The 27,927-nt window shown below is 32.8% G+C and overlaps 1 protein-coding gene across 1 annotated transcript; it reads left to right on the top strand.

Annotated features, from left to right (window-relative positions):
* The first annotated feature begins 3,444 nt into the window (after positions 1–3,444).
* Positions 3,445–27,467, top strand: LOC130626099 (protein DD3-3-like). Its single transcript, XM_057441204.1, has 10 exons — positions 3,445–3,610; positions 5,111–5,188; positions 5,754–5,994; positions 6,231–6,347; positions 11,903–12,112; positions 12,669–13,059; positions 18,813–18,875; positions 22,052–22,362; positions 22,664–22,735; positions 26,741–27,467. Exons 1-10 carry the CDS (start codon positions 3,458–3,460, stop codon positions 27,127–27,129), a joined length of 2,025 nt encoding a protein of 674 aa, XP_057297187.1. The 5' UTR covers positions 3,445–3,457; the 3' UTR covers positions 27,130–27,467.
* Positions 27,468–27,927: the final 460 nt, after the last annotated feature.

Genomic DNA, 27,927 nt, shown 5'->3' with positions numbered 1-27,927 from the left:
CTTCTTGCGGGCACCTCCGCTAAACATTAAGACAGACTAACATGTGGAAAACATACATAGGAAATACCCAAAAAAATGTAAAAGTCCGGTGGAACAACCACAATTTGTTAACTAAAAACTCGAACCTGCAAATGGCACATACTAATGACTACCCCTCAAATAATTGAGGAAGAAAGAAGCTTCTTCAATGGTTTTAAAACAACAATGAACTTGATGATGTCAGCAGAAATAAGGAACCTTCACAAAAATGCTGACGTCAGCAATTTTCCTGTCGTTGTGTCATCATAATAATCACCTATACCAACTTTCTACCTACGTGTCCTATCTATGAGGAATACGGGAGTTGGTAAGATAAAAAATACATAAAAACAAGCTACATACGACTTATCCACAAAATAGGGGGCAAGAATATTTCAACTACTTGTTAAGAACTGACAGAAAATTAACTTAATTCATTTATTGTAGTACTGCACGTTAATGAACAACTGGAAACCTATTGAAACAAGAATAAACTTGCGCTTTTTAAGGTAACAATTTATCCAGGGAATTGCTCCTGAAATCCAAATTTCAAAATTGGGTCTTTTTGCGCATGCGTCAAATCGAGCACATTGATATAAATTGTAACAATTTTTTTCTTGAATTGAGTTGTGTGAATTGTTCCTTCTCTTTAAACAACTGAACCGCATTGTGTAATTACATTTTTTAAGAATAATTACACAAAAACGCCTTAAATTTTTGCTCCCGAAATTCAAATCAAATTTTTTGAAGGCAAAAACTCGAGAAAATGCTTATAATTTTTTTTCAAAAAATATTTACTATTCCATTCCATCCTTTAAACATACCCCAGACCCACTTTGTTAAGAAGCAAAAGAATTTGAACTGGTTTTGTAGTGTTTAAAGATGATATGAGAGTTACACTGAAAAAATCAAACGCTATCGAAGTCGCATTTTACATCAGCGTACGTAACACATACCCGATATTACACTATGAACTTGACTCAACCAAATTTATCAAAATTTTTGTATTTTTCCTAGATAGATATGATAAAATAAAGGTGGAATGGAGTGGGATTCTATCATTTAAGAGGGAATAAAGCAAGCTAATATGGGACCAAAGGACAACTTATGGGGGTCAATGTAGCCCGAGAAAACATGCGTGCTCCCGAAATGCAAACGCTTTGCGCACTTCTGCTCAATTTTTTTTGTAAATGTAAATTATAGAAATTTTTAACTTCAATTCCATCAAAGAGGCATGGAACTTTCTTTTTGGCACTTAACAGCCACGTATTTCCTACTACAGAAGATGCTAGATCGATTTAAAGACTGATTACGAAATTTGCATTTCGGGAGCAATCCAGCAATTTGGTGAATCTAAAGATAGATAGATAGATAGATAGATAGATAGATAGATAGATAGATAGATAGATAGATAGATAGATAGATAGATAGATAGATAGATAGATAGATAGATAGATAGATAGATAGATAGATAGATAGATAGATAGATAGATAGATAGATAGATAGATAGATAGATAGATAGATAGATAGATAGATAGATAGATAGATAGATAGATAGATAGATAGATAGATAGATAGATAGATAGATAGATAGATAGATAGATAGATAGATAGATAGATAGATAGATAGATAGATAGATAGATAGATAGATAGATAGATAGATAGATAGATAGATAGATAGATAGATAGATAGATAGATAGATAGATAGATAGATAGATAGATAGATAGATAGATAGATAGATAGATAGATAGATAGATAGATAGATAGATAGATAGATAGATAGATAGATAGATAGATAGATAGATAGATAGATAGATAGATAGATAGATAGATAGATAGATAGATAGATAGATAGATAGATAGATAGATAGATAGATAGATAGATAGATAGATAGATAGATAGATAGATAGATAGATAGATAGATAGATAGATAGATAGATAGATAGATAGATAGATAGATAGATAGATAGATAGATAGATAGATAGATAGATAGATAGATAGATAGATAGATAGATAGATAGATAGATAGATAGATAGATAGATAGATAGATAGATAGATAGATAGATAGATAGATAGATAGATAGATAGATAGATAGATAGATAGATAGATAGATAGATAGATAGATAGATAGATAGATAGATAGATAGATAGATAGATAGATAGATATAGATAGATAGATAGATGGATAGATGTGCATATTTTACATGGCTAGCCTTACTAATACGAGGGATATACCCTGTCTATTATTTCCAGGAGGGGCCATGGCTTAGATGGAGAGTCCTAGAGTATTTAATGTTCGTTTTGAGGTGCGCAGACCCAATTAGGGCCCGCGCTCTACTAGACAAATCCCGGCAACATTCAACGGCCCACACATGGAGCCATCTCCCCAATTTCCCTCATATGGCTTGGGTTAACCCGGGGCTATGGTAACATTCATTTGCCCATGTTGAATCGCCGTCAAGAGGAATCGAACCCCGGTGTCCCGCACAGAGTACGAGAGTTATAACCAGTAATCTACGGCGCCACCGTTTATTAGCAGAAGTTGCTTCGAATCAGAAAAATTCACGTTTAGTAGAAGTAAAGTAGGCCCAACTTCGTACACAATATTTTAAGTTGCACGAAGTTGGTATGGATCACAAAAAATCGGATAAGTAGTAAACATGCCCAGGCCCAACCTCGTAGACAAAATTTGAGGCTGTACAAGATTGGTACAACCATGAGAGATGGTTGTTAAAAAGTAACATTTACAGAGTATTTAAGATATTGTCATGCTTAGTGAATATATTTACCAATGCTTAGATATTCATTTCTGAACCCTCGTATAATTTTTTGTATAGCAATTGCAATGCCCATACAAAATTGCCCATTTTCGTACACGCGCGCAGAATATGACCAACCTCGTACAACGGGTCAATTTCGTGCGGAATACAGTATAAAGTACAGTACAGTATAAAGGGGGATTTTCACGAAGCGAATTGAGCGGCGAATTCGACAGCGAATTGTTTCTAAGCATGCGCAGTTTTGTTTGTTTTGATTTTGCATCGAACTGCGCATGCTCAGATACAATTCGCCGTCGAATTCGCCGCTCAATTCGCTTCGTGAAAATCCCCCTTTAAGGCTTTCCGTCAAGATTTATTCAAGATTACTCATAAATATCTTGATATGTTGATCAAGGAGCATTTCGTCATAACACATGACATGACATGAATTTTCGTATCAACTTTCTGCATTTTACCGGCTAGCTACAGAACAGGGTCAATTCAGTCCTATTTACGATAATTTAAAGTTTCCCTATTATGTATAATACTGTATAGCTGGCTACGCTTGTCACTTGACTAACTACATTTCTGTTGATAGTGTTATTTTAGAGCAAGATAACATGTGCATTTTATGATTGTGGAATTTTTGAATTGTATATAGGTTGAAAAATAATGTCAAATTTGGTTAAAGTGCTTGGGCTGCTTTTGGCATGTATTGTTTTGACTTTTTGTGATGTCTATATGCATAGCCCTAGAGGATCAAACAACAGACTAAATGAAAAATCAGCTAATAGAAAAACCAACAACAGATTGTTTGATTCACAGGTAAAACTTTTCAAATCTTTTAAGTTCCAACATTTTAGCTAGCTGCACAACTCTAAGATTTTTAACCTACCTTACCTCGTTGTACCTTTAAGCTTTTGAAAAATCTTCAGGATTAGCAGTTGCGTACGAGCCCTTAATAGGATAAATGTCCTAATCAAGCTACAGTGTGGCATGTAGTATATATATATTGAAATTTGAATTAGCTTGTCTCAATGCTGTGTAATACAACCACTAGTTGTTTATCCGGTATCTAGAATAGATAACTATCAAGGCTGTGTTTGAAGAAATCCAGCGTACAATCAGAAATGTTGTGGATATATTTGATTAGCACATTCAATAGTTTTACTCCTTATATTGGTAAGCTGAAGTCAGCTTTCTTACTGGTATGGACCAGTAGGAAGTTTCCTTTTTCTTCCATGGTAAATGCGATGATAACTTTAGATTTTTAGATTGACATTCAGTACTAGTTGTTCTATTATATTCCAAACATAATATTATTTTGTATATACATTTCCTGTTGTGATCATACTTTTCTAGCAAACGTGATCCTCACGCACCCAGGTGGTGGTGAACACTTAATCTCCGAACCATACTTGCAGGATTACATTTTTTAAAAAACTTTAATTAAAAAGTATTAAAGAAGAAAGAGGTTAAAAATAAAGTTCGAAGCTGCAGAAAAACAGCATTAAATTAAATAAGTTTTTGCATTTTCTTCGATGACTTAATTTAACGACAAGTGCTTTTAAACTGTTTTTAATGATGTAGTTAAAGTGTAAAAATGTATTACTTTAGTTTTTGCTAAGAGCTTTTAATGTGCAGCTGACCTTAATTGGGGCAAAATTTTATTGTCAAACATTTTTGGTAATTCTGAGTGCTGATGTCCTGTCTATTATTCCAGGAGGGGCTATGGCTTAGATGGGTAGAGTATTTAATGCTTATTTTGCAGACCCAGTTACTGTCTGCGCTCTGCCAGACAACTCCCTGCACCATTCAATGGCCCATGCAATGTGCCATCTTGTCCCTTAGATGGCTTGGGTTAACCCGAGGCTATGATAACATTCACTTGCCCATATTAAATCGCTGATACGATGAATTCCACTCTCCTTAACAGGTTGGGCATGTGTGGTTGTCTCATGGAATTCCCTGATTGTATGCTAGCTAGTTAATTGTATCTTTACATGTATTATTTCCCCATAAAACTTGCCTTCTTGCTAAAAAAAGAATGAAATAAGATAAACACTAAATCATGTAAGTAAAGCACATGTAAAAGATCTTGCTTGATCCTTTTTACTGGATGCAATGAATGAGGAATGTCTATGACTATACTCACACTTTGACACTAGAGAACTTTTTAGCTTGGTAAAAATGGTTTTGGCAACGAATGTCTAAAAGGCACCTTTAATTTTCATTAGGCCACGTTTTTGCTGTTATATATATGTAATTTTTTTTTAAACAGATTTATAAATTAGTTGGTTAACACAAAATTATTTTTCTGTTTAGAACAATAATAGAGGCGGATACAATGTTGGTGACAAAACTTCAAATGCCGCGAAAAATGAAGCTAATCAGTATCGAATGGTAATACAAAATAATTTTCGTTGTTTTTGCAAAACAAAAGCAACACAAAGTTTTTTTATAATATAAATAAAACAAAACGTTTTGTTATTATATATCAAATTTGCTGATTATAGAATTAAATTAAATAGAATTAACTGACTTTTTTAATTCAATTTATTTTGTATTATATTGGAAATTTATATTTTTTTGTGATCCAACACTGCCATACTCAACCAACAGTTAAATTAAGAGAGGAAATGAGAACAAATTTAAGTTACATTAACCTTAAAAGCTGTGTTGGTCAATAGTTTATGTTGAATCAAGAATTTTTATTGTCATGTCAACATTTGCATGAATTAGAATGAAAATTAGGAAAAGACCAACCTTGGTTTTTCTTTAGATTCTGTGTATTTTTGGCTGCTTGCAAAAAAGAAGGGTACATTTTTTGTTCACTTTATAGTTTAAATAAAGTTGGGCACTCATATAAAATAGTAAAGAATACATTTTGAATAGGAACTGACAGGTAAAGAGCACTTCTAAAAAAAAGGTTTTTCTTTTTACATTTTTTTGTCTTTGTAAATTTTAGGTATACTTCCAGAGTTCAAAAAATGCAAAAAATGGTAAAGGTGTTAGCAATTTGGGAATTGAATGGACAAATCAGCATGGCTGTGGAGGAAATGAGAATGACAATCCCAACAAATTAAATTGTCATATTGTCCTGCAATATATTTGTGAACCAACAACTGGTTCAGATGCAATTACTGTAGAAAATTACAAAATGAGAGATGGAACAAACTCAGACCGACAAAATTATCAGCCACCTCAAAGTATGTGTATTATGCATTTTTCCTGTCATATTTTTTATATCAAAAGTTTTTAAAGTGACTGAGATATTTTCATATAAATTTACTATCTTTGACACATAAAAATAAAGCTTAAGACTAAAAAGGGAAGTGTTCTCTTTTTGTCAGGAAATATTAAGGCCTGAAATTTTTAAGAGAATGTAAGGTTGCATAAAAATTAAGATTTCTTTTAAAAAAACCTAAAGTGATGTTATATTTAGATAATGAAAGAAAAGAAGTATTTGAGAGCAGAAAAAGAAATAATGTTCGGCAGGTCAAAGGATATCAAGAACCTTTTGAATGGTATGATAAATGTTCAGTTCGAGAAAGAAATAAAGGTGCATGTTTCTTACTAAATATTTTCTTTTTGGATTTAATATACATGGTCATATGGGAGGAGTGAAATTAATGTGTAATGTTAGTGAAGGAGTGCTGTAAGGAATCTAAATTCTAGATTCTTAATAAAGTCAAGTGTTAAAACCACAAGAGTTTTTATGTTTAAGTCATATTATCAGATTTCTAATAATGTATTGTTTCTTAAATCGTCCATTAAAACACAACGGTATGGGAAGTACTAATTTTAGTAATATAAAAAATCACATCAAAACATACAAAACCCCCAAAAGTGTAGTTGTAAGACTCGAAAATAAGCATTAATGAAAATTTAATATGAATATTTCTTAAAGTATATACATGCTTCAGGGTAATTGTGATAAGTCTGATCTAAAAAAATACCACTAAAACCATTAAAATAATGCTGATGTCGACATTTACTTGCAGTGGGAGAACAGGTAGTAGAAGGGTGGGGAGTAGAAAGGTGAGAAATAATGTCGAAAACAGACTGAAGAACTAACAGAGGATGTTAGTCACATCTTGCTATACATGCTTTTTTGATTTAGAAATGGTAGAAACTTAGGCTTAAATTTGGCCATTATTTTAGAAAATTTCAGAAACAATTAAGAAGCATTACCAGGCTGAATTGGTAAAAAGAACATAATTTTAAAACATGAATATTTAAGGAACATTTTCTTCAACTACGAACAAGTTAATTTAATTTTAAGCACTAGCAATATTTTTAGAAACATTTGGAAACATTTTATGCCAAAAATACAAAAAATTATGAAACGTTGAGGCTAAATGCAAGTTTTGTGTTTCTTATATAAAAAAGTGTGTGTATCATTGCATCAAATTGCGAGCACATGGTATAGTGAACCTTAATATGGCCAAATCTAATACTTGTTTGCTTATAATTGTAAGTCATATTGGGGTTTCATAAGAATTCTAGAATGTTTAACACAATGCCAGAGCCATTACAGAGCTTGGATTAAATCATTTATAAAAGTAAATAATCCCTTCTGTAAATCTTACAGCAGGGATTATTATTTTTATGTAGTTAATTATACCACTAATAGTTTCAATAATATCATTGCTTATATGTTGATAACCTTTTTGTTATTACTATAACAACAAATAAGGGTAACATTGTAGGTCTCAATGTGTGTGGCAGTGTTTTAATATCCTGTTATTATGTAACATTCTAGTTTTTTAATTATAAAAGCAAGGATTATTTCTGAAAAAAATTTAAATGAGTAGGAGAATACCAGTGGATTAGTTGTCAACAATACAACAAGGTGGTATCAATACTCAGCTGACGATGTCTGTGATAATGAAATATGTTGTTAATTGATATTTCCCAACCAGTGTGATTCAATATTTGATTTTCTTAAGTATAATTATTTAATGTGATAAACAATTGTAGACTTGTTGTAACCTTCTGCATAATTGAAAAAAAAGCTAAGATGTTAAGAACATAAATTCTAGCAAAACACATGCTTATTGAATTCCTTGGTACTTTCAAATTGTATTGACCTGAAACCTTTTGCATGAGAAATTCATAGCTGTATATTCACTTTTTATCAAAGTAACATTTATCTGATATATTTGTAATTTTTCTTTAACAAAAGACAGACACTTTTAACGAGATCAAAAAATTTTTTTCAAAAAGATAGCTCCAGTCTGTTAAACTGTACATTTTGTGATGTACTGTTTAAGGCTGGCTTGTTGCACTCTAAACACTTTTCACATTGTATTCTATAGAACATTCTGTAGAATAATTAAAGGCAATGTTCCTAACTAAAGATTTGTCAGTCCTCACCAGTTTAACAAATAAAAATAAAGGCAATTGCAAAGGAAGTGCTAAAGTAAAAGGGCATGCATAAAAAAACAGAATAACAAAGTCTAAAATACTAATGTATTAAAACAAAACTTGTGTTTCAAAGATTATGTATGAGTTTGTTGCAAATGTATACAGAAGGATGAATGTCTGAAATAGATGAAATTAAATTTAGGAAACTCACTGCGCTATGCCAAATTTAATATTTTGAACCAGTCCTGTGTTTTTAGCATTTACACGTGCCAAATCTGTTTAAAAGGCCTAGAACAGAGAAAATTCACAGGATTTTGCCAATCATCACTACCACCTAGGGCCCTTTATTGTGTGTTAGAATGGTAAATGTCCTGGACACACATTTCGGTCACTCTCAACTAGACCTATTTTTCTTATGAAAACATTTTAATCTAACCATTTGTTGTTTGAGCTCCTTAGCAATGATTTTTTACATGTGTTGCAAAATAAATTTTCCCCATTAGCATTACCCTGGGGCAACCAAATCTCCATTAAATTACGCCCACGTGCCTAGTTCGCTTTTCGGATCAATTTGCTGTATTCAATTCTGCATAGTATTACAGCAATTCACTGCAATTCTGATGTTATGATTTTGGAAGTGGAATCCAATGTGAGGTTATGGCAGTGCAGCTACTTTTTAAACTTATTGGCAATCTTTTCAGTTTTTGATTATTGTTTTGTTTTATCTTCTAAAAAAAGTCATAAAGTTTGAAGTATTTTTTAATCTCTTATCTTGTATTGTAGAAGCCCCCTTTTCTTAACCATATATTGCGTGGCTTTAATTTAGCTAAGTTGAGCAGTCAAGAATTCTATGTTTACAGAAATTAGGATAACATTGACAGCTCATGTTTAGCAGACAATGCACAATCCATTTTGTCAAATCCAATTTATAGAATTCAAGATTTAAAAGTAGGAAAGATCATTTCCTACTTTTGATCACCGGATTTTCTGGATCACAGTGGTTTGTTGTTTATATGAATGTATTCCATTGTTTCCAACGTAAAATCAAAATACTGCACCACATATAAACTTATTTATACTCTAGTACTCACTTTCAAACCACGCCCAAATTTCTCTCAACCCAATATAGCATTTGGTCAAAAAAAAAACTCATTAAACGCTTTATTTAGGCATGCTTAACAATATTAAAAATGGGAATTGCTTTAAATATGCTTTTTATGCCTTCAAAAATTACCTTCCACTGCAAATAATTTAAGCATGCCATTAAAACAGACAATATGTATATATGTGTCTGTGTGTCTGTAACAGGCAAAGTGAATGTGTTCCTTTGTACACATTACGGCATAGCATCAACGCATTTAGAAAAACATTAATATCATTTTTTAACTTGCAAAGTTATTATTTAAGCTTAAAGCTAAATAATTTAATAACAGGTGGAAATAATTGACATCTTTGCGTTGGTAACTAGGAACCAAAATGGGACTGCTCTACTAAAGCTGGGTCAACCCACCCCTATGTATATATGTGTCCACATGTTTGTATTAAGTAAAGTAGATGTGTTTATATTTCTTTAAAGTAACTGGAAAAAGTCTTGTTAACTTTCTAGACATTACAGCACAACGTGTATGAAGTAACGGGACACTGCTTATGAAAGTTCTAAACGCAGCAAAGTGATTTGTAATTCTATTGAGAGTAACATATTTTTGTTAATGAGTAACCAAGTAACCCACCACTTTATTGCGTTTAGAAATATTTTAGCATAAAAATTTTTCTATTAGTTATTTGTATTTTTGTATAAATTCTTATGTAATATTGTAAAACATTTTAAAAAATACTAAAACATTTGAATAGTAATATTGTAATTGCTTAACTATAATGGAATAATATTATTGGAACATTTAACTTGTTTGAAGGTTATTTGAATTGTGTGGAATAAAACACCACTGAAATATGAATATATCTTAATGTAGTTTTAGATTAATCAGTTTTGTTACTTGCGTGAAAAGTATTTATTTGTACTAGTTGACTAGCTGTGGAAAAATCAACGTGATTATGTGGGTGGAGATATTTAATAACGTCATAAGTAACCTGTCGCCATATGCAAAGAACCTGTGTGATAAAACGTAATGATTGGCGAATGCTTAAGTAGAAATAAAGGTTTAAAGGTTTTTTGATGTCATCAATCCGTCAGTTATGAAATGCTGAATTGACCCAGTTTTGGAAAATTGGTCATATTTAGTTTCCCACACAAGACATGACTTCAGTTAATTACATTGTTAAGCCTTAGACTTAAAGTGAAATGCCATGGCACTTTTAATCCTAATAAACTTGCCTTTGATGTTGATAAAGTTTTTTAATTTACAGAACAGTTTTATAGGTGATATTATATATATACTTTATTGAAGAAAACTGTAAAATATATAATACTTCTTGCAAAAGCCACGGACACACAGACAGGTAGCCTATTGTTACAGGAGATTGTTACAGGAGATTGTTATTGTTACATATAATTTTACAGTGTAAACTTATGTTCATGGTTTTCTGAACAATTTTCATATATTTTGCATAACAGGATTTCTTGGAGTTTGCAGACTATTCAAGACACCTACAGCATTCCAAATTTTTATTTTTTTTTAGATATACAGTGTTTAAATCTGTAATTGTTTATTTATTTAAATGCATTTAATTTGAAAATTTTACTATTATTAATAACTAGTTGATAAAGCCTGTGGAAAAATCCATGTATTTTTGACAAACGGTTGCAGAGATATTAGGTTTGAAGGTTTTTTGATGAAGTCATCAACCCGTCTATTCCGAAACGGATTTGGGAAACCAGGTTTGGGGGTCCCAGGTGGTCTCTACGCGGTGAAAAATCATTGGCGTCATCACCTTGTTTCTAGGTTATTTGGCCTCAAAGTTTTAAGTGCACTGTAATGGCTTCATTAATTTAAATTAAGATATTGACGTTAAAGTAGTTATATTGACGTCACGCTGTAATGTCAGAAAGTTTTACATTTAAAACATAACTTTTTTGATTACATCAAAGGAAGATGAACACATCCACTTTGCCTGTTACAGACACACACTCAGACACATTTAGCGTATTATTATATAGTACACCTTGGTTTAAACGATATTTTTTATAAGCAACCCAGTTGGGTCTGAAATTATAAATTGGAATTGATATCAATAATTAAGCAACTTGCTTAGCAAACTTTGAGCTCTCACACCTTAATTGTGTAGATTTGTATGCGTGTGTGTTGAGTGCACTTCTGTCAAAATTCACAATGCCACCACTGTGTCAGTAAAAAGTTTACTTGCAAAGCAACCAGCTGAGCAGCTCGAAATTGTCGAGCTTGTTTTTATAAAACAATGTATTTCATTAGCATTTCATTTCATTCCATAAAAACATCTTTTAATTAAATCTTGATAAAAAATATATGCTAAATAACATAATATTTAAAAACTACAAGTTTATTAGAAAATGCTGCTGTCCAAAATTATTGCATGTTTTTTTTAATTTTTATGTAACAAACATCATTTATGCCAAGTTTAATGCCTTATAACCTGAAACTCAGGAACGTATAGCGGTAGGGTTTTCCCCCTGAATAAGGTCTTAGAACGAAATAAACTTTTTGTTGGGACGAAGAATATGTAAATCTTTAATCTATTTTTGCATGTTTTCTTTTTTCACATCTTAACTGCATTTTTTAACAGGTATATTTATCATGTAAATATATTTATCAGGTATTTTTACTGCTGACCAAAAAGTTGGAAATAATGCCAAAAATACACGTCAAAATCCAAATGGTAATCGCAATGGTTATGAATGTCCTGAGGAAAGAGATTACTATCCATATTGGCATCCTAGTGACTGGAAAGATATTGGAATCTTAGCAGAAAACGAGTCAATGTGCGAGTACTTTCAATCAGAAAGTTTCAATGTTAAACCTAAAGGTAAAAAATAACTTGTGTAATGGACTCTAAAAGTTTTGTTTGTTGGATTATACTGCTTCTGCAATTCGGTGGTATTTTAAAAAACAGCGTGAAATAAAATTAAAACAAATATGGCTATTTTCAGAACTGTAAAATATAAAGGGAAACCTGTTGAAGAGGGTTCTCTGATCTGTAAAATGCATTAAAATATAATAATAGTTTCTCCGTCTTACTGGCTCCTGCCTTGATTCGCACAGATGCTAAGACCAACATCTTCAATTCTTTTAAAATCTTAGCAAATATTATGTTGATTTTTTACCAGATGTCGCATGAAGTGTCAATAATGTTATGGAACAAAGTGGATCGTTTTAATATTATTGTTAGGGTGATAATGTGAATTTTGTTTCGTGAGTTTGATGTTTATATAACTGGGAAAGCAAGTTTGATCTTCCAAGCCAGTGTAGTTTTTACACTATTCAACCTGCTCAAATACACAATAGAAATTAAATTTTGCACAAGACAATAAAGTTGAGAATCTGGTGGCAACTTTACAAATACTTTGTGTTTTTCCTTTTAGGTGAATGTGTGGAAAATTGGCCTAATACAAACATACCGAAACATTACTCTAAATACAACAACAAGGCAGATTGTGAGAATAACAAAGGTGTATGGAAAGAGTTTCACAGTTTCTTGGAAAAAGCCAAAGCTTATGAAACTAAGACTAAATGCGAAGCACAAAATCAGAAAGCGACCAACCAAGCCCAGAAAGTGGCATACGTGTGGGCCCTGCCAATATATGGTAAAAAGGAAGAATGCTTGGTAAAACTGGATAAACCATTTTGTAAAGCATCACCCTTTTCGCGAGACAATCATTTAGGAAACGGTGTTGATTTGGAACAGCTTGCTGTAAACTGGGAATTACCTTATTTCCCAAGCAGCGTTGAACAGAGATGTGTACTGAGATTAAGGTTACAGTAGTACAATCTTTTTTAAAAGCAACACACAACTAATAGCTCAACCTCTGCTTATTCATGCAATCAGTTTGCTTTTTTTATTAAGCTTGGTGTTATGGGCAAAGGATTTTCTGAGTAAAAAATATCACAAAATACCTTATTGGTAAAAAAAAGTTATCAAAAAATTTAATCACTGACATAATTGCTTTTAATGTGCTTTTTTAGTTTAATCACTTCTTACCGACTAATCTCCAGATCGAGAATGACTACAAATTTCGAATTTTCATGCTTTTTTTCAATAAAATCAACAGCAATAGGACAATGAAAACTATATAAATAAGTCAATTTCGATAAGTATTTTTTCTTTTCTTTTTTGAACATATTCTCTGTTTTGTTCCTCAACTTATGCTTTGTTCTTTACTTCTCTGATCTCTTTTTCCTCTGCTAAGCTCACTTGAAACTATTTAGAAAGAAGATAGGCGCAAAGAGAATGCTACAAGGCAACATTGCATATTCTCTATGTTACCCTTAAAGTCTTTTTAGGACCTTCCTGGCACAGGTGAGGTCCTATAAAATGACCTGTGCGTCCTTCCAGTACCAGCTTCCCTTAGATCTTGGATCATTAAATAGAGAACAATCGACTCTTGAATTTAGAAAAAACTAATCAGCCCAAAAATGATGGATTTTTGCCCAAAATGAGATAAAAACGATCCTAAAATATGGTTTTTAGGACATTTCTTAGGTTTGAATCTATAGTTTTTTCTGATATTTTGCCCGGAAATAGAGAACAATTAACCCTCAAATGCGATTAAAAAATTTTTGTCTAATAAGGCGATCCAACTTAAAATTTCCCTCCTACTAAAAATCAAGTTGAGCTCATATTAAAGATCTTTGAAAGTTGTCTGGAAATCTTTTTATTTTTTTGAAAAATCTTTATCCGTTCTCGAGATATTTGTCTTAAAAGTAGTGCTAATTATGCGAAATTGTGATGTCATGAGTATGCATTGAGCATAATTATGGTAACTAACTATAAAAAATTATGTAAAATTTTCAAAACCCGTTAAAGTGAATGGCCAGAAAACATTTTTAACTTAAAATGGCTTTTCAAAAATGTTAAATTAACTCCATTGCAGAGCATACTCATGACATCATGCATAATTAGTGAATCTTCTTAGTCCAAATTCTAAAGAACCAATCAAGAATTTTAAAAAAAAATATTGAAATTCCTAGGCAACCTTTCAAGCTCTTTCATATGACCTCAACTTGATTTTTCGCGGGAGGTAACCTTTAATTAGTTGTTCTATGGGTGAACTCGATAGCTTACAGTTGGTCGGTTGTAGCTTACAGTTGGTCGGTCGGCGAAATAAAAATAATTTTATCAAGAATACATGGTCGGACAACGAAGCAGGGTGTTACGACAACCTTTTTTTATGTTTTTTTGCATAACGCATGCAGTAAAATACTTGCATGCTCAAAAACTTGTTTTTAAAAGTTATGCAGCAAGAATTTTTCTTGTGTTTTTTTGAAAGTTATGCAGCATTGAAAGTTGTACAGAATATACTTGCAATGTTTTGAAAGTTATACAGCAAGTTATTCTTCTACTTAAAATAACAAACAAACAATTTTAGTGTTCTTTTAATGCTTTTTGTGCCGTTTTATGGGAAAATGTAAATTTAAGTGCAAATTCTTTTTCGGACTATGGTTGTTTAGTTGAGAATATTTAAAGTCTTTCGCAGCGGTAAAATCTTTTTTTAAAATTCATAACGTAGGAGGCTGTTACAACAAGCATATTCTATCTTGTTTTAATTATTTTTCCTAAATATATAGACTAAAGTCTTGCTGTATTACAGTTTAGCTAGCGTAATTTTAAACAAATATATTAATCATAACGAAGGAGGGTGTTACGAAAATAATCTGTCTTGTTTTTCACTTGTATTATAACTATTTTAGCGAAAGTAGCTAATATTTGTTGTTAATCACATAAAAATTTAAACGTCTCTTTAGTTAGTAACTATTTTTGTGATTACAAAATTAGTGCATTGCGCATTTTAGTTTTATTGCAACAAGTTACCATGAACAAAGAATCAAGTGGCCTTACCAATGGTGGTCCTAAAGTAAGGTTATTGATTCACCTTGTTTAGTATATTTGTAGATTGACATTCAACCAACAAAAAATAACATCATTGATTATCTTCTATGCTCATTACATTTTCACGAGATGAGAAGAAAAAATGTTTTTTTTTGTTCATTTTTTTTTCTTTAAAACTTTTTGCTTAATATTATTATTTTTTTATTTTCGTGAAAATTGGGGTTGGTTAGGCCCGTAGAACAGCTAATTAAAGTGGAGCCGCCTAATAGCGAATTTGTGGGCGAAATAAGTCAAGTCGGTTAAAAAATAGGATTTTTGAACTTTTCTGAGGATTGGATTATTAGTTTTTTCTGATGTTTCAAATTAGGTAGGTGCGTTGAAGTTCGCTAGATATTAAATTGAAAAATAGGCAAAAGAGAAAAGAAAAAAAAATGATGGTAAGTAAAAAAATTGGCAAAAAGGTTCGGTCAGGTAAAAAAGAAATCAGAAAAATTGTTGGTCATCAAAAAATTAGTCACTATAGCTCGGTGTCTACCAAAAATATTTTTTCATTGTAAAAAACATATGGCAAAATAATAGTGAAGATAATTGCGTTTAGTCATCGTCATTCTCGGCTTAACGTCCATTATCCATTCTAGCATGGGTTGGACGGGGTATATTAATGACACTCTTCTAATCTGATCTAAACTGTGTTAGATCCAAACTCAAATTCCTCTGCATTAATTTTGTCCTTATTACCTCCTGCCAAGTCTTTCTCGGTCTACCTCTGAGCTTTGCCCCAGAAACTATCAAGTCTCAACACTTTCTTACCCGATTATCCTCCTTCATTCCTTTTAAGTGTCTCAACCAACTCAATCATCTCGTCTAGTTAACATTTTTAATGCTAGGAATACCCAGCCTGCTTTCTAGCTCATCTGAACTCTTTCTGTCTCTCAGAATGGCGTGACACATCCTCCTAACCATTCTCATATTATTCCTTTCTAAATGGTCAAGATCTTCATGCTTCACTGCCCATCTCCCACTACCGTACAACATAACACCTCTTACACAGGCTTCATACAACCTACCTTTTACCTCAATTAAGACTCTGATAGTCAACAAAAGAAGTAACTATCTGAAATTTTCCCAGCAGAACCTATCTGAAAATAACACAATTCTTCCATCGACTCCACTATGAGAACCAAATCATCCACATACAATATTATTATTGTTACTAGTCGATAAAGCCCGTGGAAAAATCCACTTGTGCAGATTAAAAACGAAAAAGAAGCGTCATTTAAATTTTGACGATGTCAGCAACCCATGTATAAAAAAAAATAATTTAGAACCTTGTTTTCACGTGGCCTCTATTGTGTAGAGCTTAAAATGCTGATCAAGAAAATGCTTATGATCATGCGCTTTTGATGAGTGGTTAATGAGATATAAGGGTTTAAAAATTTTGCTGACCTCAGCAATGGCTCGTCAAAACCTAAACATTTTTTTTTAGAAATTTGTATACCTGTTGCCTTCATCGTATAGATTTTAAAACGCTGATGAAGAAAATGTATAGGATCATTTGATAAAAGGTTGCAGAGAAATTAGGGTTTGAATGTTTTTTGATGACGTCATTAACCCATCCATTCTGAAACGGATTTGCCAACCCAGGTTTAGGAATAATACCCAAATTGGTCCTAGGTGTTCCCTAGTTACCCACGCGGTGAAAAATCATTGACGTCACCACCTCGTTTCCAAGTTATTTGCCCTCAAAGTTTTAGATGCACTGTAATGGCTTCATTAATTTAATATACATTCCTTTGACGTTAATATAGTTTTAACGTTTTAGTTTCGTAAATTACAGAATAATTTTATGGGCGATGTTTTAAAGACTTTATCAAAGAAAATATTGAAGAATATAATCCACTTTGCAAAAGTCGCAGACAGACAGACCGAAGCTTCATATTATTATAGAAATTATTATTATTATTAGTATTAGTATTATTATTATACAGGATAGCCAATTCAATGTTAGAAACACTGTCATCAATGTGTGTCCGGTGTTCGCAATGTATACATTAAGTTTACACCGTCATTACCTACCCAATTTCCCTCCATGGCATGGGTTGACCTGTAGTTGTGGTAAAGACACTTGCTAAACATGCCCGCTCTGTGGACCGAACCATGGACCTTGTGATTACGAAGCGAACTCCATAACCACAAGGCCACACGCCAGACACCTTCGTTGTTATATACATTTCTGACCTACAACATCTTGATTAGTCTTCTTCATTTGCTTTGCTATCTGGAACACCTCATTGCACTTGTCTTCCCTCCTTAACACATCTGCAAATCTGTTTCTCTCTGGTTCTGATTTTGCTATATATACTGCTGTGCGAGCACTACAGTTAGCTAAGTAAATATTCTTACTGCCACCTGACTTTCACTCTTCCCAAAGTTTCCTCTTTACCTTTATACACTGGTCAATGTCATTATTCCACCACCAGGCCTGTCCATGTCTAGCTGGTCTTTTCGTCCACCTGCAGGTATCATCAGAAGCTTGTAGAAGACAATTCTTAAAAGTAGTCCAACTACTTCTACATTTTCACTATCATGTTGACCATTGTGGGCCAACTGCTGAACTTTTGCACTAGATTGTCATGTAACAATCTAATCTTCAGCTTCCAGACTTTACGACGTGGCCTCTACATTCTCTTGGCTTCTTTAACACTCTTCAAGATAATATCACAAACTAGCAACTTATGCTGGAAAACGCACTCCTCCCCCAATATAACTTTCACATCCTTCACCACCTTGTTGACTTCCTAACCACAAAGTAATCTATCTGTGTCTGACAACCACCAGCCTACTTTTTCTCTTACTGAATGATGTTTTGCAAACTACCTGTCCCCTTCCTCTTAAATCCATAGCCTCCCTGCACTAAAAAGTTTGTCATGAGATTGTGTTTTTAGCATGAAGAAAGAGTTAATGTACTAAGGATTAATTTTACTTCTACTGGCACACTATCTTGGTCAACAATTCTCTACAGCATCCAAGAATTCTTCACCTTCTTACGCATCATGTAAACAACCTCGTTCCCAGAGCATTTTGCCTTTTAGATAGTGGGGGTTATTTTCTTTCAAGCTTAGGCAAATCTATATTTTTTATCTTTACTTTACTCATCAACTTGCTCAGTAATAAAAATATGTTTGTTGTGTTTTTTATGTTGCTATTGTAATATTTGAAGCCTTTAAAATTTTGTAATGACCAGTTTGTTAAAACTATTTGAATTGACTTTATGTACTTGTAGTTTTAAGGTGTCAAATGATTCAGCATTGGGTGAAAGTAAAACAAAAGGTGATATATAAAATGAGTTCTCTAAACAGACTGATTAATGTTTCTGGTTTAAGGTGATCTCATTCTAGAAAGTTTTTATACAAAAATTCTTGCTTTTTTTTTCAACAAATGACTTTTTTTTTATATTAATTGTTCTTGGTCATTAGTTATTCCAAAAATTTTAACATCAGTAAAAAACTTTACAGGATATTCTAGACCAGCAAGTCTGGTCTTCAAAGTTAATCCTGACATCATGAATTTGCAACCAGCAGCCAGGAACAAGGCTGTTCGCCTATCCTTTGAAAGAGCTCTCCTTTCATTTAATGTTGAAGTTATTATTTCAATTTAATATTGTACTTTTCTATATTAGGTATAACATTTCAACAGATGATTATGATCCGTATTTTACCAATTCTTCACAAAACCAAGATTAGTAAGTCTCTATGTTTTATTAATCGTTGCATTACACATCTGAAAAAATAATTTTTCACGTCATCTCTATGACTTAGTTAATAAGCAGTCTATAAGCACATGACTCCATGCCATAGCATGATTATGCCTTCTCACAGAAAGTTGTAGGAAATATTACCAGATTCTTTTTTGGACAGTTACCACAGTGACAAGTAACTGTGTTTGATAATTTGGTCTCGTATCGTTAAGACAGACTGTTTTAAAACAATACACTTTTTCCATATTCATTTTGCTGCGAATGAAAACGGGGTCATGTTTTTCAAAACAACGCAAGCGTTTTGCTACTTCAAACAAACAGCATGATTATTTGTGGGTGGTTTAGTTGATAGTTTTTTTCAGATATATGTATTTTAATAATAAAGTTCAAACATCTAAATTTTTGTAATTTTGTATATTGGTTCATGGAATACAAACCCCCAGAAGTAATCACAAATGCTTCAGTGCTGCTGTGAACTACATAAGTTAAGAATAATTAGGAGAAGTGTTTAACGTCCAAGTCCACCCTAACCATGTAGCATAAGTTTGTCTGGGTACATTATGAATGCTAGCTGCTCACTCTTGATAATAAAATACTAAATGCATGGTTATGCTTAATTTATTTCGAAAGTTAAAGCAGAATTACTTTTTAAAGTATATGATTTTTCAAAGTAATTACATACATATGTATAACAAATGTATTATCATTAAGCAAATTCTGAGCCTTTTGAAATAGTCCACAATTTCCTTGATTAAGGCAGGCTATACATGATGTATATGTAAACAGCTATACATTGGCTAATCTCATGGAATTTGATTTAATTTGAAACATCTTTTATGTTTACAAAATTTGTTCAAATTTCATTTTAAAGAGTATTTAAATGGGAAGATAGGTATTGTGCATGATATGATAATATCTATATTTTAGTAAGATCGGTTTTAATTTTTTAATTCAATTTTGAAGAAACTCGTTGGTACTTTCAATAAAGCAAAAAAATTGAAATGTTGAATGTTTGAAATGTCAAATGCCAAGTTAATGAAGACAATCATGGTTCAATTTGTCAAATTTGACAAAGCGTACTTTGCATCACCCGTGCAAGCCAAACTTAAATAGCAAACAGGATCTTAGTTAAGTTTTATTAAACCCGCCATTTTAGCAGGTTGTTATGCGACCAATTTAGAGAATAACAAAAGTTCTGAATTTTATATCACAAACTTTGAATCTTTAAAAATTATGATTCACTTCACATAAACATAAAGTTCCTTTTGTCTTGTTCTTGTTCTTTTGTCTTGTTCTTGTTTTATTGCATTTGTGTGCAAAATATTTGCATTATAAATAATTAAACTTTATAACAACAGTGCCAGAAATTTCATGAACACAAGTTCAAGTTTGTAAACAATGTCTGAACACAAAATCTAAACGTCTTAAAATATATTTATATGTTATGCAAACATAATTAACATAAAAATATATACACATATTTAGTTTTTTTAAGGGATTATGGCTAGTTAAATTTCGTTATCAACAATGATCAACAAAACAAAAACTTTATACCTAACAATGTGAAAAACCATTTATGAGGTTTCAGATCACTTCACAACACTAGGTAAAAGTTTGAAAAAACTAATATTGGTAATGTTAGTTGGTTTTGGCGAAACAAACTAGACCCAATAAATATTTTTTGAATCTTTTAATAAAGTAATTCTTCTTGCACTACTCAACAACTCTGAAAAATTATGTACGCTACAGTAGACTGGTACCGCTCGATAACTACGAGCCTATTCTAAAGTTTTGCTGGCTCAAACCATTCTATGTTAAAAGATCAACACTTCGAGGGGCAATATACTAATTGTTTTTAAATCTCAGGTAGAATTCATATAGTAACTATGCTCTTGCCCAAATCTTTCAATAAATATTCAGTAGCAAATAAAAAAATTGCTTAGCTTGTGCATATAACTGATACATTATGATAATTTTTTTCTTTCTTTAATCTCTGGTTGCATTTTGGCAAAATAAAAATAACCAAAATTTGTTCCATGTATCATTCATATAGTTTCGATTTTATTTAAATTCTTAATGAAAATTTGACAAATCAATTGATTATATCCTGTATGACCCAATAACTTGATTTTGAATAAAAATTTCTGGGTAAGCTTGTATAGGCCCTATATGTTTGCTCACAAAATTTGATTGTAAACGGACATGCAGATCCCAAGTTATGGGGTCGTCAGCCAAAAATTAAGAGGCCTGGAACAAGCAAACGAGTGTCATTTTGGCAAAAAAAATTATGTTAATCAATTCACCGTTAAAATATCTCAGCATTGATAAAGTTTGAATACACATCCCTTAACAGGTCTAAAATTACTGGTGACAGAAAATGTCAAAATTTGCTAATACTTAAATGTGACATTATAACTTATGCAGCATAATTAAATCTAAAATTCTTTTTAAATGTGAATATCTTAACATCACTTCATACCTTGGTTCCCTTTAACTTTTTAACTGTTTTTTTGGAATCCGCTTTTGTATATAGTTAACCCTCATAATTATCAAAATTTCAAAAACATCATTCTTGGGTGTATGCTATCTATAGCTATTTCTTTGCTATTCTTTCTTTGCTTTTTCCTCAGAGGTCTTTTGTGGAGATGTGTATAAAATTTGAATTAAATACTGTGAAAATAGCATCAGCTATTTTTCCCTCCTAGTGTTTTTTTGTTCTCTTGAAAGCCGTTTATTATAGAGTTCACAGGCAAAAGCGGCCATCTCTGGTTCTTGTGATTATATTTTATAACAGTGTTTTTGTACTGGAGAACGAAACTTAGTCAACCTTGGTCAGTTGGAACTGTTGACTGACAGCTGAGGGCTTATCTTGCTTCTTTATTTATTCCTAGCTAGTGAACTAATTCTCGATTCTCTAACAGTTTTTATAGTTAGCTCTAGGATTTTAATAATAGATAATAATAGATTTATAATGGATAAAAGTCCATTATTATCGCGGATTTAATTTTCGCGCACCTAAATCACATCTCTATCACGAAGTATTAGTGTGCCTGATAAGATGTCTTAAACTTTCGTGACTTAACCTTTCATGAGTATATGCAATATTGTTTATTTGATCTCAAATTATTTACCAATTATTAAAAATAATAAACAATTTTTAGTGGCGCTGGTGTCCAGTCTCCTGTACAACAAAACCCTGCTGTGGATATTGGTGCCCAAAATGTACCCATGCGATTGGCAATCAACACTGCGCAGTATGGTCGAACTTTCCAAGATCGATCACATGTATTTTTATTACGGCCAAGGCCGAAAGGTGCTGCTGCGGGTAATTTAGACAGTGTCACCATTAACAATTTACATGTTCGCGGTAAAAGAGGAAACATTGTTCAAGTTTATCCAGCGGTTGAATATGATTTTTTTCCAACTAATTTGGAAATGAAGGAGGAAGAATTGGTACACATTCAATGGACAGGTATGTGGTAAGGCAGATTGATGGCTAAATACAACCCCAACATTAAGGTGCCTTTATCTAAAAACTGGATTTTGTAATAAAGCCCTCCAAACTAGATTTTTGTAATAAAGCCCTCCAAACTGGATTTTGTAATAACGCCCCATAAACTGGATTAAAGAAAGAAAGAAAGAAAGAATAAATAAATAGCGAACATGACAGAAAGTAAAACATACAAAAAGGATTGAAGAATAAATAATCGTTTGGTCTGAGTTCTGTTATTATGTACACATTTATCCGGATGACGATGGTAATTCTGATTTAGGTTCCAATACCCATAACAATCAAGCTCCTGGTGGTGATGGTCAAACTGGTGACGATGGGCAAGGACAAGGAGGTAGAAACGTTATTATAGTTAATAAACTTAAGTAGCGACTTTACTTTTACAGTAAACGACAGTGATGTGTGTTGATTGTGGCATTACTTCTTTACATGTGCCCATACCAACGCAGCCTGGGGGAGGTTACAACGGATTCTAGGTCAGGAATTCATTTTCCGCAGTAACGATTTTAAGCTGACTCTATTTTTCAAGCACTGCAAATCCACTAAATCATGACTCTGTCGTTTCACTGTGAATTTAAGCTCCTGTATAGCAGGACCTTACGGATGTAAGTACTGTAGGTTTTGGCAGTACCTCTAGAAATTTAACTCATGATGGCCAAATTCTGTTGGTAACAACACTCAAATCGCAACTTCCAGATCTAATCACAGAGGTAACAAAAAACAGTTAAGCATATCAAGCTTTATATCGTTCTTCAGGTGCCATTCTTTGTTTATTCGATTATCAATTGGTCGTATAAGACCAAAGCAGCGTGCACCTTTAGCATTTCTTCTGCCTAAGAAGTTATAAAATTCAGCAGCAACCACTAAATCATCTGCGTAAAACACTCATGAACACCCACTTTCACATCAACAGTATGAGAGTAGGATTCATTCACTCTTATCCTATTTGTTGTTTTTGTGTATATAGCCTAAATCAGTGTGACGATCCATTTTTCTTGATCAAGTTTTCGCATAGGTCAAAAGAAAACTTTTCTTGGAACTCGATCGAAGGCTTCTTCAATATCGACAAAAGCGAAAAAGGACATCTGTTGTAACACGGCCTGGCATATTGCCAAACTCCATAGTTTCCACCCAACGCATCACGTTTACCTTTGTAAAGATTTACGAAATAACTGGTTCTCCAATCGTCAGGCACGTAACCAATTTTTATAATTAAATTAGTAAAATTTGTACCAGCCGTATGCCTTTTTCACCAGAAGCCTTTAGCATTTCGGCTACAATTCATGATGGTTCATCAGCATTATTAGGCTTTATTTTGGCGAATGCTTCTGCAACTGACTCTAAACCAAAAAGTGGAGGCATTTTATTACTGTTTTAGCACCGAAATCTTTTCTGGTCCAAGGGAATTCTTCATTCAGAAGCCTATCGTAATATTCCTCCCACGCCTTATTTTTAAATCGTCTGTAACTAAATCGTCCTTTACATATTTTTGTTAACGCAGTTATCTTCATAGGAATTAAGTTGTTCTTTAAATCGGCTTCGTGAATCTGCATCTTTTCGTTTTTATGTCGGTAATTTAGGGGTAAATGTCCTTGGTTTGTTTCATGACAGCTTTATTTGGAGGGTGGCAACTAGTAGTTTGTGTTGTGATGTGCACTCTTCATTGGAAATTACTTTTAAATATATCAACATCTTTACATGTGCTTTCTTTAAAAGTATAAAGTCGATCTGGGTATTACAAAGGCCTAATTAATACGTTGTCAGGTGACTGTCTCGCTTTGCAAAGAAGCTATTGGCAATAACCAGGTAGTTAGCAACTGCGAAGTCCAGTATTCTTTCAGCATCTGTGTTTCTCTCACCGAATCAACATCATGTACAACTTCGTGACCCAGGGACTCTTCACCTACATGACTATTCCAATCATTGTAGAGAATTACGATTTCCTTCTCACGAAAAGTAACCAAAATTGATTGCATATTGTCGCAGTTTTTTTCATGCAGTCCAGTTCATGGGGCATACACTGAGAAAATGGTCAGAAGACTTTCGCCTAGCACTATAGCTTCATCAACATTATTTTATCTAGCATACCCTTCATATTAAAACCGTTCTCAACCAGCTCTTCAGACACCAACACTGCCATAAACTTGTGCATTGCCGATACAAAAGAACTTACGTCTTAAGTCTTGTCCGGTAATAAATCTGGCAGAAGCACCTCTTCAGCGCACCTCTTGTACACAACGAGTATATCTGAACAGACACCACGAGATTCTCAGATAAATTCTATGTTTTTTTTGAAGACGAAGCATCCCAGCTTACAAATTCATTGATAAAACCATATTCACGAGCAGTTGTAAGAGGAAATTGAGAATAGTTTGAAAATAGCAGCTCGATTTTGTTTCTTTCGTAGGCTAATAATAGCTAGTGTTAGCGCTGTTGTAAAAGGTTCAAAAGCTGTTGTTGCTTTGGGCAGAGTTTTTGACGAAATAGGGTGATCCAAGTAAAACAAAATAAGTCGAATATCACTGATAACACGTGTTGATAAGACTTCACTGCATCTAACCGCCTACGCCCAATCTACACACCAGTTATGTGACTGCGCATGTGTACAGAAACAAACCAATGCCGAACGCACACAGGGGAAAGCCACACAGAGAAAACCCCTAAGAGCTGTGAGGGGAATGTCACTAGAAAGACTACAAACACAACACACACACACACAGAAATACCTGGACATGAAGTAGCTGATACTGAATGTCTTGTAAACATTACTAATCTAGCTTCTAATAACTCCGCTCCTGAAAGTGATTAAAAAACCCTTTAGAGATTATTCTTCACAAATCAGGCTTCTTTTCTTGGGTAAGGAAGACATTAAACCAGCAATTAATTATTAAAAAATCTTTAGCAGTGATTTTTATTAACAAAAATTATTTCTTGGCATTAAAATATGTCTTGCTCTTACGATGTCATAAACTCAATATCTCTTTTAATTGTTGTTAATTGATTTAATTAATTTTAAGTTTCAAAATTTGATTGAAAAATTTTTTTCGCACCTTTCTTCAGAAATATTTTTATTGCGCGCATACGTTACACAAAACACTTTCCGTCCTGCAAAAAACCTCCCCTGTGTTAATATGAATGCTGCCTTTAGCCAGCTTAGCTGGATAGCACATAGTTTACGCTTTGCTAAACATTAGAGGATTCCCTTTTTCTTTGCTATCCTTTTGCTATCCTTAGCACATTAACATCAATTATAGTTCAAAAAAAAAACACAAAATTTCAAAGCTTCGTATCGGCTCTCGCTACAAAATCGATTTTTTTAAATTTGGTATTCCGTAAAGGCTTTCTAAAAAAAGATTTAATAGCATTCTTTGTACACGGAAGTGAAACATAAAACCTCGACCCAAAGAATGCACAATTTTTGGGAAAAAAAAGCACTAAAGCAAAAACATGTACCAAATTTAATGACATAAAATCAATATTTCTGGAAAAAAGGGCCTTATCTTTATTGTGAAAATAAGAAACTTTGTACAATGCCGTCCTTAAAATTATTTTTTTAATAAAATCAATTTTTTGCTATCAAATCAAGTAAGAATTAAGGTCATACCATCAATAATGCTTGGAAAATTCAAGTTTAGTTTCATTTTGAAAAGTGTCCTGTTTTAGGCATATATGACCTAGAATACGTTTGCATTAAAACTATTTACAAGTTTTATCACCTAAGCGTATTATTATAATTCCGAATATTTATACAGGATATAGCCACTTCAGTGTTTGAAATACTGTTATTAACGTGGGTCCTGTGTTTGGAATGTATACTCTAAGTATATACCGCGGCCTTACCTACCCACATGGCATGGGTTGACCCGTAGCTGTGGTAAAGACACTTGCTAAACATGCCCGCGCTGCGGACCGAACCACGAACCTTGTGATAACGAAGCGAACTCCATAACCACAAGGCCACGCGCCACGTAAGTACTCCGGATAAAAAGCTCACAAGTACTTCACACCCCTTTTCCCGTCTACATTTTATTCCTCTTCCTTTTCGCCAAACAATATTTTGTTTTTAAACTACAATAAACATTTTAGTTTAAAAAACAATTTCATGTTTTTAACACAACTTTTAATCTTGTTGTACACTGACGAAGAAAATCATTACTATTTACATGAGGGCGTTGTTTTGGCTCTCTGGCTTATGCTGTATTTTCACGCGTTGTATGGCTTGTCTAGCCGTTCAAACAGAAATTTAAACTAATAATACAGCTAATACATTTTCCTGTTCTCCAATATGAAGTATATCGAAGTTTGACTTTTTGTTAATCATGTAATGTTGTTTTGTTAGGAACTGACCGCAATAACATGTTGGGGTTAAAAGATCGGAACGATAACTACCCTGCCACAATGGAGGATCCGGACAGTATCTTCAACAATGTCAAATCTGTTAAATGGCAGGCCCTGGGAACTGCAAAAGTTGGTGCTTTGACGGCAAGCGATAAGAAAGATATTGCAGTGCAATTTGCTACCTCTGGTTATTATCAATGCGTGGAATCAACAAAATGCCCAAAATCTGTCCAGACTACCGGCCAAATGAATAATTTACTAAACAATGCACCTGCGTCATTTGGAGGGATGTTGTTGCAATTCAATGCGGGTACGTTTCATTACATGTGCACAAGGAATAACAATTTCTCTAACCGCTCTCAAAAGGGAACACTAATTGTGAAAAATTGAAGTCTTTCACTCCGCTGAGTAATATATAACATACAAGTTTTTTTGGCATAGAAGTTTTACCTTTTTTCTGCACTTTACAATTCACCCTGTTTCACTTAAGTGCAGAAACTTTCCTCTTTGCAAATTTCATAGATAATTATTCGGAGTTAACAAAATAAAAAGAAAAAAATGTGCATTTAAGGAAATGTATTTATTAAACGATTTGATAAGGATTTTTCCATTTTATCACCTTTTGTAAATGAATGTAATTTTTTTTAATACCATATTATATATGCACAAATTTTGTATTTTTGGAATAAGCTTTTTGCTATTTTTGTTAATATTTGCATGCCTAACAATGTCAGTTTGTTTTATCTGGTAAAGTGCCGATCAGTTTTTGGCTTGGAAATACAACTGCTTTAAAAAAACGGTCCCACAGTTTTATCTTTTTTTTAACATCATACAATTTATTAAGATACAGTACTTGTAAACGTTTCTCGGCTTTTCTTTTCGCACCCATCGTTAAGATTTCGTATTACTTCCGAGATCTTATCAAAACCGGTCGCGTTTTCCTTCTTTAAATGATTTTTAAACAGAGTGTCCAATTGGTCAGGAATGTCAGAAATTGTCTTTTAAAAAAATACATATATAGGTAAAATTTCGAGAAAATTGTCAGAAAAATGTCAGAAAAATGTCAAGACTTTCTTCATTTTCTAAAATATATAAAAGAATTCAATTTTAGAATTGATCTAAAAGAATTAGCATTAATTTTTGACCAACTGTTCTATCAATAGGTTTGTTTTTAAATTTTACTTTTCA

Source organism: Hydractinia symbiolongicarpus, chromosome 14, assembly GCF_029227915.1.
Source record: "Hydractinia symbiolongicarpus strain clone_291-10 chromosome 14, HSymV2.1, whole genome shotgun sequence".
In the NCBI taxonomy this organism is placed as follows: domain Eukaryota; kingdom Metazoa; phylum Cnidaria; class Hydrozoa; order Anthoathecata; family Hydractiniidae; genus Hydractinia; species Hydractinia symbiolongicarpus.
This window is presented reverse-complemented; position numbering and strand designations above follow the sequence as displayed.

Coding starts and splice junctions, on each gene's coding strand:
- LOC130626099 (XM_057441204.1), top strand. CDS start 3,458: ATGTCAAATTTGGTTAAAGTGCTTGGGCTGCTTTTGGCATGTATTGTT. Junction 3,611..5,110: donor ACAGATTGTTTGATTCACAG/GTAAAACTTTTC, acceptor TTTTCTGTTTAG/AACAATAATAGAGGCGGATA. Junction 22,363..22,663: donor GGTACACATTCAATGGACAG/GTATGTGGTAAG, acceptor ATTCTGATTTAG/GTTCCAATACCCATAACAAT.